This window comes from Mobula birostris, chromosome 12 (genome assembly GCF_030028105.1).
Source record: "Mobula birostris isolate sMobBir1 chromosome 12, sMobBir1.hap1, whole genome shotgun sequence".
NCBI lineage: Eukaryota > Metazoa > Chordata > Chondrichthyes > Myliobatiformes > Myliobatidae > Mobula > Mobula birostris.
In genome coordinates, this window is record NC_092381.1 from 68,575,927 (window position 1) to 68,588,911 (window position 12,985).

The following is a 12,985-nucleotide window of genomic DNA, read 5'->3' on the forward strand; positions in this document are numbered from 1 at the left end:
ACTTTTAAAACAGAGATGAGGAGGGATTTCTTTCGCCAGATGCTGGTGACTCTATTGAATCCATTGCCACAGACAGCTGTGGAGGCCAAATCATTGGATATATTTAAAGTGGAGGTGGTTAGATTCTTGATTAGTAAGGGTGTCGTAGGTTGCGGGGAGAAAACAGGAGAAAATGATTGAATGGTGGGGCAGACTTGATGGGCTGAATTGCTTAATTCTGCTTCTCTGTTTTATTGGTGGGGTGGCAGTGAATAGCACAGAATATCTTGGATAGAGTGAGGCCAGGATGGCTATGGGAATGAGGTGTTGATGAAGTTATCTGGGTGATCGATTAATGAGGATAGTTAAAGAATGCAAAGAGATTTCAAAACTGTGAAAGGCCATTTCTGCTCTAGGTCATCCATCTGTGTACCGCTTGGTGGCACAATAATATCAGTGCCGGGCTCCAGAGCGAAGGTTCCCGAGTTCGAATCCAAGTCGGGTTGAGCGTTGAGCTAGCAACTCAGCCTTGTAAAAACAGGAATAGCTTGCTATGGAAACACTGTCATGACGGTGCCCCGATAATTCCACTGCCGAGTTAAGGGCTATTCTTTTTCTTCATCCATCTGTATTACTGTATGTTTTGGTCTCTGCACTAGCACAGCCTGTACATTTCTGTTCTTTCCCATCCTCTCCACAGCTTTTTTTTTTGTAATTTATTTTTTATTGAAGTTCGTTATCAAACAAAACTTTCCATAAGATGTATTTCAGATACTGTACATATATATCATATTGTCATATTTGTCACAAACCTCATCACATGGAGCTTAGAAAAATAGAGAGCTATGGGTAACCCTAGGTAATTTCTAGAATAAGTACATTTTCGGCACAGCATCGTGGGCTGAAGGGCCTGTATTTTGCTGTAGGTTTTCTATGTTTTTCTGTGTGCAGTTTTGGTCACCAAATTACAGGAAGAATATTAATAAGATTGAAAGAGTGCAGAGAAGGTTTACAAGGGTATTGCCGGGACTTGAGAAACTCAGTTACAGAGAAAGGTTGAATAGGTTAGGACTTTATTCCCTGGAGCGTAGAAGAATGAGGGGAGATTTGATAGAGGTATATAAAATTATGATGGGTATAGATAGAGTGAATGCAAGCAGGCTTTTTCCACTGAGGCAAGGGGAGAAAAAAAACCGGAGGACATGGGTTAAGGGTGAAGGGGGAAAAGTTTAAAGGGAACATTCTTCACACAGAGAGTGGTGGGAGTGTGGAATGAGCTGCCAGACGAGGTGGTAAATGCGGGTTCTTTTTTAACATTTAAGAATAAATTGGACAGATACATGGATGGGAGGTGTATGGAGGGATATGGTCCGTGTGCAGGTCAGTGGGACTAGGCAGAAAATGGTTTGGCACAGCCAAGAAGGGCCAAAAGGCCTGTTTCTGTGCTGTAGTTTTTCTATGGTTTCTCCACTTATATTTATCTGAGGTATACACTTATAGAAAGGAGAGGAAAGAAAGAACAATCAAAAGAAGAAAACTATGTACAAAGTAAGGAGTGATCTTTTTTTTTACAACATACTCATTGACTTGTGAGAATAAAATCAGGCCTATGAGGTATCATGTAGTTAAACCATTTCTCCCAGTATGAATCAAGTTGTTCCAACTTATGATTAACAAATGCTATTATCTTCTCCATTTTGTAAATGTCCATTGTAATTTCCATCTATACATTTAAAGTTGGGCTCTCCTGTGATAACCATTTCCTGGTAAGGGTCTTTTTACCAGCCACCAGCAGTATATTCATTAAATATTTATCTCTTTTCAACCATTCTTGAGGTATATACCCAAAATATATGGTCTTACTTTCTAAGGGTATTTCACATTTAAAGATGTCTTGTAGGGCATTGTGTATCCCACTCCAATAGTCTTTGATAATGGGATATTTCCAGAAAATATGATAATAGTTTGCATTTTGATTCTCTCTACAGCTTAAATCCAATTTGTTTTCCCTTTCCTAATTCTGACGGAGGGTCTTTGACCAGAAATTAACTCTTGTTCTCTGTGCAGATGTTACCTGACTTGCTGAGTGTTTCTAGCATTTTTAGATTTGATATTCACTCGTGGTCTTGTGGGCCAGATTTGGTGTTTTTGTTGCTCTGGGCAAGGAGGCTGTGATTCTGCATTGGGGAGGCCATGGCAACCTAGTGATTAGCATGGCGCTTTTACAGCTCAGCACGTCGGAGTTTGCAGCTCAGTCCTGACGTCATCTGTAAGGAGTTTATACGTCCTACCTGTGGAATGCATGGGTTTTCTCTGAGTGCTTCAGTTTCTTCCCACAGTCCAAAGATGTACCGCTTAGGAGGTGAATTGGTTGTTGCAAGATTGTCCCGTGATTAGGCTAGGGTTAAATCGGGCGTTGCTGGGTAGTGTGGCTCGAAGGGCCGATTCCGAGCTATATCTCTAAGTAAATTTACATGGTGGTGGTGCTGCCTGATAGCTCCAGGGACCGAAATTTGATTCTGACCTCAAATGTTGTCCATGTAGGATTTGCACATTCTTCAGGTGTGGGATTGTAGGTGCTTGATTTCATGTGCAGGCAGTCTGGCAACTACAAATAACTATTTGTTGTTCATTAATGACTAGCAGAATCAAAGGGGAATTAGTTGACTTGTTGGGACAGAGTAAGATCCAGGGAAAAGAGGAGGAAATGATAGGAGATGGAAGTAATGAGCCTGCTTTCATGCGTGCTGGCTTGGAGCCAGTACGCCAAATACTTGTACCTTACAGGTATAAATTTGCTGATGATACAAAGGTAGGTGAAGGAGCGGGTAGTGTTGAGGAAACAGAGAACCTGCAGAAAGAAAGTTTAGGGCAAAGAAGTGGCAAATGAAATACGATGTTGGAAAGTGTATGGTCATGCACTTTGGTGGAAGAAGTAAACAGGCAGACTATTATTTAGATGTGGAGAGAATTCAAAATGCAGAGATGCAAAGGGACTTGGGAGTCTCCAGGTTGAGTTAGTGGTGAAGAAGGCAAATTCCAGGCATGAAAGGGTTACTGTATGAGGAACGTCTGGCAGCTCTTGGGCTGTATTCCCTGGAGTTCAGGAGAATAAGGGGGAATCTCATAGAAGCATTCCAAATGTTAAAAGGCCCGAACAGATTAGATATGGCAAAGTTATTTCCCATGGTAGAGGAGTGCAGGACAAGAAGGCACAACTTCAGGATTGAAGGATGTCCATTTAGAACAGAGATGCGGAGAAATTACTTTAGACAGAGGGTGGTAAATCTGTGGAATTTGTTGCCACGAGCGGCTGTGGAGACCAATTTGTTGGGTGCATTTAAAGCAGAGATAGATAGGTTCTTGATTAGCCTGGGCATCAAAGGGTATGGGGAGAAGGCAGCGGAGAGGGGTTGACTGAAGGAATTGGATCAGCACAGTCTCGATGGGCCAAATGGCCGCCTTCTGCTCCTATATTTTATGGTTTTATAGTATAGCGAGAATAAGATCTGCTGTAAATAGATTGATGGGATGGGGGTTGGGGAGTGGGTGTGGAGGATGTAAAATCGAGGTGTGAATTGGATTTAGCATGCAGAGGAGCTGTGATTTCTTCAAATCATTGCAGGCTTCAGTTGCTGGATATGCCATTCCTATTCTGGTCTTCTGCTAGCACTTTGTGTTTTAAGATTTACAAGAATTAGTTAAGATACCAAAAAACTTCCTGTCAGATCGCTGGCAGGTGGTAGGAGTGGGTTCCCTCTGACTGCCTCAGGGCTGTGTACTAAGCCCCCTCCTTTACTCTCTGTATACCCATGGCTGTGTTGCCGCTCACAGCTCCAATCTGCTAATTAAATTTGCTAACAACACTACACTGATTGGAATAATCTCAAACAATAACAAGGTGGCCTGCAGAGAAGAAGTCATCTCTCAGACACAGTGGTGTCAAGAAAACAACCTCTCCCTCAATGTCACAAAAACAAAGAAGCTGGTTGTAGACTACAGGAGGAATGGAGACAGGCTAACCCCTATTGACATCAATGGATCTGGGGTTGAGAGAGTGAACAGCTTTAAGTTCCTCGGCATAAACATCACTGAGGATCTCACGTGGTCTGTACATACTGGCTGAGTAGTGAAAAAGGCACAACAGCACCTCTTTCACCTCAGGTGGTTGAAGGGGTTTGGTATGGGCCCCTAAATCCTAAGAATTGTCTACAGGGGCACAATTGAGAGCATCCTGACTGGCTGCATCACTGCCTCGTATGGGAACTGTACTTCCCTCAGTCACAGGACTCTGCAGAGAGTGGTGTGGACAGCCCAGCGCATCTGTAGATGTGAATTTCCCACTATTCAGGACATATAGAAAGACAGGTGTGTAAAAAGGGCCTGAAGGATCATTGGGGTCCCGAGTCACCACAACCACAAACTGTTCCAGCTGCTACCATCCGGGAAACAGTACCACAGCATAAAAGCCAGGACCAACAGGCTCTGAGACAGCTTCTTCCACCAGGCCATCAGACTGCTTAATTCATGCTGACACAACTGTATTTCTATGTTATATTGACTATCCTTTGTACATACTATTTATTATAAATTACTATAAATTGAACATTGCACATTTAGACGGAACCGTAATGTAAAGATTTTGCTCCTTATGTATGTGAAAGATCTAAGTAATAAAGTCAGTTCAATTCAATTCAAACACCCCTGGAAGAGAATCTGAGCAAAAAACGATAGAGGAAAGAATGCTTGCTTTGTTAACACTGGACTTGCATCATGGTAAACCTCATCTGCAATATTTTAATAACATAGTGTATATTGAAATGAGGTGCAGTTTGAGATGAATGAATTTCACTCGAACTAGCATAGATGCTTATGTCTACAGTTTTTCTTAGCTCCTATTCAAAAATACTGAATTGTAAAGTTAAAACAGTAAGTGTGACTGGTGCAAAGTTCAATACAGATTGAGTAATTCAAGGACACAAAAATGATTATTATCCTTAAAAGGAAATGTGAAAAATTTGAGCTCTTGAAGTAAACAGGGACTGCCAATATGGTTGAAATTAAGCAAATCACAAACAAGAAAATCTGCAGATGCTGGAAATCCGAGCAACACATGCATCTATGGAAAAGAATACAGCTGATGTTTCGGACTGAGACCCTTTGGCAGGACTGGAGGAAAAAAGCTGAGGAGTAGATTTAAAAGGGTGGGGGGAGGGGAGAGAGAAACACCAGGTGATAAGTGACACCTGGAGAGGGAGGAATGAAGTAAAGAGCTGGGAAGTTGATTGGTGAAAGAGACAGAAGACAATGGAAGAAAGAATAAAAGAAGGAGGAGCACTAGAGGGAGACAATGGGTGGGCAAGGAGATAAGATGAGAGATGGAAAAGTGGATGCGAAATGGTGAAGGGGGGTTGGGGGGGCTTTACTGGATGTTCGAGAAATCGATGTTCATGCCATCAGTTGGAGGCTACCCAGATGGAATACAAGGTGTTATTCCTCAAACCCAAGTGTAGCCTCATCATGACAGTGGAGGAGGCCATGGATGGATGTATCAGAATGGGAAGTGGAATTAAAATGGGTAGCCACTAAGAGATCCCACTTTTTCTGGCAGACGGAGTGTAGATGCTCGGCAAAGCAGTCTCCCAAACTACATCAGGTCTCACTGATATACAGGAGGCCACACTGGGTGAGGCGATACTTCACCTATGAGTCTGTTGGGGTCATTTACTATGTTCGGTGCTCCCATAGATGCTGCCTGATCTGCTGAGTTCCTCCAGCATTTTGTGTGTGTTACTTGGTTGCAGTTAAGTGTCTGTATTATAGAGAACAAACTGTCCAAACAACAGTTACTGCATAAATGGGATTGTACGTGGTTTTTATATCCTGCGTTTTTTTTAATCACCCGTTCCTTTTCTGTTGTACGAGGGAGGGCAGGGCGTTTGAGGGTTGATGTTCTGTTGTGTTCTGTTGGTTTTTTTTGTGCAATACACCTTTGAATCTTTGGACTAATGCCACACCATGAAATTCATCAAGGAGTAAGAAAGTGACAATAAGTTTGTGTACAGATTTGTTGACTCATGAATTGAATTTCATTTGGATAAAGTTGAATTACTTGAACTTTATTCAGTAGTAGTTTCTATTGTCTAGAAGGTTGTAGAACAGTAAGAATAATTTAGGGGCCTATGTTTCATGTTATTCATATAACCAGCAAATAAAAAATGATAAGTAATATTATCTTGTTAATTTGCTAATCTTACTATTTTGTATTTTTTTTAATCTCAGAGGGGAAGAGATACATACGTGATCCAGCCTTTAGGGATCTCATAAATATTTCTGAAGTATCATTTTTCAAAGAAGTTGTGTTTATTTTCTTCTGTCTGTCATTCTCCATTTCAGCCGCTAGTGGGCAATTGTCAACCACTAAAGTGATGAAAGAAGTTGACACTGATGTTCATGTGTTTCCAAACCACACAACTCCTCAAAAAACAGACTCTTTCTTTAACCCGAAAATGAAACCTAACAGGTGATGTATTGTCTGTTACTCTAACAATGAATTAGACAGGGTAGCTTCAGCTTGCCCATTGGCTCATCATTATTGGTGCAGATTTATTTTGTCCTTTTAACTATTGTATGTAGACAGTACAGTACACGCCATCCCCAGGCTAAGGTTGCCTAATATATGGGCACCCCTACATAATATGGAGTTACCAAAATATTACAAAATTCAGAAGTCCAACGAACATCCATACCATATGTTCTTTTCTATGAACGGCAGAGGTGGTTTCCACTCTACTTTTACGAATTGTTCTCGTCAGTCTTATGTACTTTGATGCCATTCGTTACAATACTGTGCAGTTGCCATAATGAGGATTTTGTGTGCTTTCTGACCTATGGACAAAATTGATTTATGGGCATCTGTAAACAAATAAAACTTGTTTCTTACCTGGAACTGGCTTGTACTTCCCACAGAATAAATCATCTTTATCAAGTGAACTGATCAGATTGATGACTGAAGTAAATTTCTTTTGACTTTTCTACTTAACTAGTATTTTCAAATTAATGTGGTTTATTGTTTGCAGTAGATTAACCTGCTTTGAATTATCCTTTTTTGGGAAAAAAAATGCATATTTCAAGCTTACAATTTTTTTGGCTTTTAAACAATTATTTCCCACCCTTTTTATGTCAGTTGTAGTCATAGTGAAGATCCCTATCAAACTAAAATTACTTGGACTTACTTTTGTTTTTTTTAATATATTATAGACAATTGATATTCTGCACTCTTGCTGTTCTGGCTCAGGAGCGCAAGCCGCTGGAATGTTTAGACGCTTTTGGAGCTACAGGTTTGTAATGACTGTAATAGTTCACTTTGTGCTTGATTGTTCTATGTTAAGATCAATAAAAAGGCCTTTCTGACATTTTTATCAACACTTAACTCTGGATTTTTGGTCTGTCCACACCAGTTACCACAGTGATTATTTCAGATCTTTTTGTTGAAATAAGAGCTGGTAGGTAGCCCATTCTCCATTCTGTTCTTTTATAATTTGATTGGTCTTGAAGTTGGAATAACTGGCACAATTAGTCGGAATATTTTGATGGTTTCCTTTTTGTAATATTCTCTGGTAGCTTTTAAAATATTATTTCTAATGTAAATTGAAAGAAAATCAAATTGCTCTAATCTCAACTGCATACAGTACATATTCGTTTTTCAATTCCAAGATGCATAGGTGCCTTGGGAGAAAGAAAAGGCGATGTTGAAAATATCAGGAAATTAAATCCTCCAAGTTGATAGTATGCATTGGGTGTTTTGTGTTCAAGCAGTTACATTTAAATAAGATGTTATTACCAACCAAATTTATACTGACTCAAATTTTAAAGGGACCTTAGCTTTTAATATTTGATATCCTTTCAGATTGTCTGTGCAAATTTATGAAATTCTTGCTAAGTTGCCAATGATCTTGTAGTTCTCATGTTTTCTTTTATTGGTTTGTTGAAATGTGTTTATGGTTAGTTTTGTGATTTTTTTTTGCTGGTATGGAATTGGTACCACAAACTAGAGAGCACAGAATCAGCACTGACACTTGCAATGCTTCACGTTCTGAAGTGCTGTCCTTGAGAAGTCAAAGCCCCATCTACCCTCTCAGAATGATGCAAACATTTCCATAGCCTTACTTTAAAGAAAAACTGGGGAGCTCTTCCTGTGTGCAGGCTAATACAGTGGATTCCAGTTAATTGGGACGCATCAGAGCCAGTACATTTTGGCTCAATTAAGTGGCTGTCCCTATTAGCCGAAGGCAACAAAGACAAACTACTGTTTAACTGAGTAACAAATTATTATTTAAATAAAATATAGTACAAATTAGAACACTACCAATACTACTACTACTACTACTACAGTATTATAAAACTGTATTAGTTCCTAATAGTTATCAATGGAAGAATTCATTTCTGCCATGTTCTTTGAATAGACTGTAAATGAACAAAATCAATGCAACACCTATTACAGATAATGGACTATCTTCACTGCCTTCCTGCACAAACTCAAAATAAAAAAAATAAAATGATCAAAATTGGCTGCTTTTTGAGTCTATGTCTATCAGCCCACATAGACAATATAACAGAAGCACTCTCAACTGACGCTATTTAAAAACTGTTCGCCCCGTAATATCTGACAGCTATTTTTGGCATCTCCAAGCCTGAATGCTTGAAACCACAGTGAACAAAACAAGTCTGAATTGTCTTGCTAGTTATTTCTCGCCAACTATCAGTGACAAACATCACTGCTTTTTGAACACAAGCACACACAACCGAAGCTACTTAAAAACTCTTCACCCTAAGCACGGTGTAGTGCCTAATGGCCACACAAGTGCACGCAACTGACACTTGTGTGAAACTGTTTGGCAACAGTCTTCTGTATCAATTAACTTGCAGAGTATTCCAAATAAACAAAGAAAAACCCAGCTATTTTCTCTATTTTTGTTCTTTAAGAGTTGTCCCAAGTAAGCAGCTGCCCCAATTAACCAATGGCCCAATTAGCTGAAATCCACTGCATATCATTTCACCAACGTCACTACAGCAGATTATTACATTAATATTTTTGCCTATTTGTGAGATCTACTGTGTGCTGATTGCTGCCATTTTATGTTGGTGACAAGGGGGCCTTTATTGCCCCAATTGTAATTACTCTTGAATAGAATGGTTATCTGGGCTATTTAAGAAACAATTAAGAATCTATTCCTTTGGTTTTGGTCTTCAGTCATACACAGACCAGGTAAATATGACAAAGTCCTTTGAAAAAAATTAGTGAATCAGATGAGATTTTAACTTATGGTCTTATCATCACCACTTTAGTTAAATAACTAAAATCCTCCAACGTTCAAATTCATGCCACTATTACTAATCCAGGTTTCTGAATTACTCCTCCATTAACAAAGCTGTTGGCATTTCCTACTTTATAATGGTAACCAGGATTTAAAAGCATTTCAACTATTGTAAGGTACTGAGGACACCGTGAAGTTTTGAAAGGAGCTACTTGATCTTGTTCGCCCTTCTTTCCTATGGATGTGATCACTGGCAAAGCAGCATGATGGGCTTTGTTTCTGATGGTAAAGTCCCAACACATGAAGGGGATTGTATACCTGTAGTTTTCATTATTAATCCACTAGGTTTGTATAAAATTTTTAAAAGCATACAATATTCTTGGATTAAAGGTAGTCAGCTGACTCAATGTGAAACAGGTCTTTGTGGACACTGCTGAAATTTCTATTTAGGAATTGGCTTGCAATTTGAAAAAAATCTGTAACATTAAAATGTAAATTTAAATGATGGAGAATTTATCTCCAGCAGCGACTTTGTGATTTGATTACTAGGGCTGTCCATTAATATGAACTTAGTACGCTGGATGAAAATCAGTGATCTAAAGCTCTTCAAGACTACAAAGAAGAAAGAATGGTCGTTATTTATCAACAAGAGAAAATCTGCAGATGCAGGAAATCTAAGCAAATCTAATCTCTGGTGCTCCCCCCCCCCACCTTTTTTTTGTCCATGGCCTCTGTCCTCTCCTATCAGATCCGCCCCACCCCCAGCCTCGTATCTCTTTCACCAATCAACTTCCCAAGCTCTTTACTTTACCCTTCCCCCTCCCTGTTTCACCTAATGTTTTTCTCTCTCCACTCCCATCTTTTAAATCTGCTCATCTTTTTTTCTCTAGTCCTACCAAAGGGTCTTGGCCCGATACGTCGACTGTCCTCTTTTCCATAGATGCTGCCTGGCCTGCTGACTTACTCCACCATCTTGTGTGTGTTGCTCATTATTTATTATTATTTTTACTTATTTAGAGATACAGGACAGGCCCTTCCAGCCCAATGAGCCACGCCACCCAGCACTCCACCTATTTAACACCAGCCTAATCACAGGACAATTTATAATGACCAATTATCCTACTAACCGAGCACTCTTTGGACTGCGAGAGGAAATCAGAGCACTCAGAGGGAAGCCATGTCGTCACGGGGAAAATGTACAAAATCCTTAACAGGCAGTGATGGAATTGAACTCTGCCCCCAGCTGTAAAAGCATCATGCTAAACACTATGCTACTGTGGCAGTTTTATATATAAAGAGCTTGTATTCATATGGTGTCTCCCACCTCCTGTAGTCATCCTACAACTTCTAGTGCCCAAAGTTGTATTGCAACTTAAGTACTTATTATGACTGATCATGGCTGATCCACTTTCCCTCTTAGTCCCATCTCCTGCCTTCTCCCAGTATCCCTTCATGCCCTGACCAATCAAGAATCTATCAACCTCTGCCTTAAAGGCTTGGCTTCCACAGCTGTCAGTAGCAAAACTTCCACAGATTCACCACTCTCTAACTAAAGAAATTCCTCCTCCTCTCCATTCTAAAAGGGCACCCCTCTATTTTGAGGCTGTGTCCTCTGATTTTAGATGCTCCCACCATAAGAAACATCCTCTCCACATCCACTTTATCAAGGCCTTGCACCATTCAATTAGATTTCAGCTCATTGGGGCAGCTGCTTACTTGGGACAACTCTTAAAGAACAAAAACTAATTGAGAAAATAGCTGGGTTTTCCTTCATTTATTTAGAATACTATGCAAGTTAATTGATACAGAAGACTGTTGCCAAACAGTTTCACACTAGCATCAGTTGCGTGCACTTGTGTGGCCATTAGACACTACACCATGCTTGGGGTGAACAGTTTTTAAATAGTGTCAACTGTTGTGCTTACATTCAAAAAGCAGTGATGTTTGTCACTGATAGTTGGTGAGAAAAAATTAACAAGAAAAATCATTAACATATAATGTAAGAAGAATTGGTCCCAACACTGACACCTGCGGAACACCACTAGTTACTGGTAGCCAACCAGAAAATGCTCCCTTTATTCCCACTCTCTGCCTCCTGCCAGTCAGCCACTGCTTTATCCATGATAGAATATTTCCTGTAATACCATAGGCTAGTAACTTGTTAAGCAGCCTCATGTGTGACACTTTGTACGCAGGCCTTCTGAAAATCCAGGTGCACAACATCAATCAATTCTCTTTTGTCTATCCCGCTAGTTATTTCTTCAAAGAATTCAAACAGATTTGTCAGGCAAGATTTTCCCTTGAGGAAACCACGCTGACTACAGCCTATTTTATCATGTGCCTCCATGTACCCCAAAATTACATCCTTAACAATTGACTGCATCATCTTCCCAACCACTGAGGTCAGACTAACTGGCCTATAATTTCCTTCCTTCTGCCTCTCTCCCTTCTTGAAGAGTGGAGTGACATTTGCAATTTTCCAGTCTTCATACCAGAATCTATTGATTCTTGAAGGATCACTTCTAATGCCTCCACAATCTCTTCAGCCACCTCTTTCAGAACCCTGATCTGACATGTTGATATACTGTACTAGGGAGGGTTTCATGAACAAACACATATGGGTTGTATAAGGTACGTAGCTGGGTGATCTCCTGAAGTTGGAAAGGGAATAGGCAGACAGAGTAGGGTACCCTGTGGCCGTTCTCCTCAATAACAAGTATACTATTTTAGATGGTGTTTGGGGGGGATTGTTCCACCTGGGGGATGCCACAGTGGTCAGCACTTGAGCATGGAGTTTAGCACTTTGGCCGAGAAAGGAAGGGGGAGAAGAGGTGAGTGGTAGTGATAGGAGTTTCATTGGTTAGGGAACCAATCAGTAGGCTCTGTGGGGAAAAAAAACGAGACTCCCGGATGATATGTTGCCTCTTAGCTTCTAGGATCAGAGATCTTAGACTGAATCTGTAGCATTCTTATGAGGGAGGGTGAGCAGCAAGAGATTGTGATGTGCATGATGTAGTTAGGAAAAGTGACGACTTCCTGCAAAGTGGAATTCAGGCAGTTGTCTGCTAAGTTAGAAGATGGGACCTCCAGGATGGCAATCTCAGGAATGCTCCCTGTGCCATGAGCTAGTAAGGCAAAAAATAGGAAGCTAATACGGTCTAAGATGTAGTTGAGGAGATGGTACAGAAGGGAGGCCTTCTGATTTTTAGATCATTGGACTCTCTCACAGGGCATATGGGACAATTTGCAGTTGAACTGGAGGGGGACCAATATCCTTGCAGGGAAGTTTGCTAGCACTGCTTCAGAGGGGTGGAGATTTAAATTAGAGTTCTAGAGAGATGGGAGCTGGGGTTACTTGTGGGGTAAAAAGATGTTAAGCATACATACAAATATAGGGATCAAAACATTGAGCATGGTGGGACTAATGTTCTGAGTTGCATCCATTTCAATGCAAATATTGTAGGTAAGGCAGATGAACTTAGAGCATGGATCCCTATGTGGAATAATAATTTTGTCGCCATTAGTGAGACTTGATTGCAGGAGAGGCAGGACTGGCAGCACAATGTTCCAGGGTCTGTTGGTTTTAGACATGATAGAGGGGAAGTATAAAGGGGAAGGGGTGGTATTATTAGGGAAAATGTCACGGTAGTGCAGAGAGGACATATCGGAGGGCTCGTCCACTGAAGCAG

The 12,985-nt window shown here is 40.5% G+C and overlaps 1 protein-coding gene across 1 annotated transcript in view; it reads left to right on the top strand.

Annotated features, from left to right (window-relative positions):
- Positions 1-12,985, top strand: part of trmt1l (tRNA methyltransferase 1-like) — an 83,630-nt gene that overhangs the window by 25,786 nt on the left and 44,859 nt on the right. The window contains exons 7-8 of the mRNA XM_072274008.1: positions 6,376-6,502; positions 7,240-7,319. Coding sequence (XP_072130109.1) covers positions 6,376-6,502; positions 7,240-7,319 — 207 coding nt within the window. The remainder of the gene's footprint in view (positions 1-6,375; positions 6,503-7,239; positions 7,320-12,985) is intronic.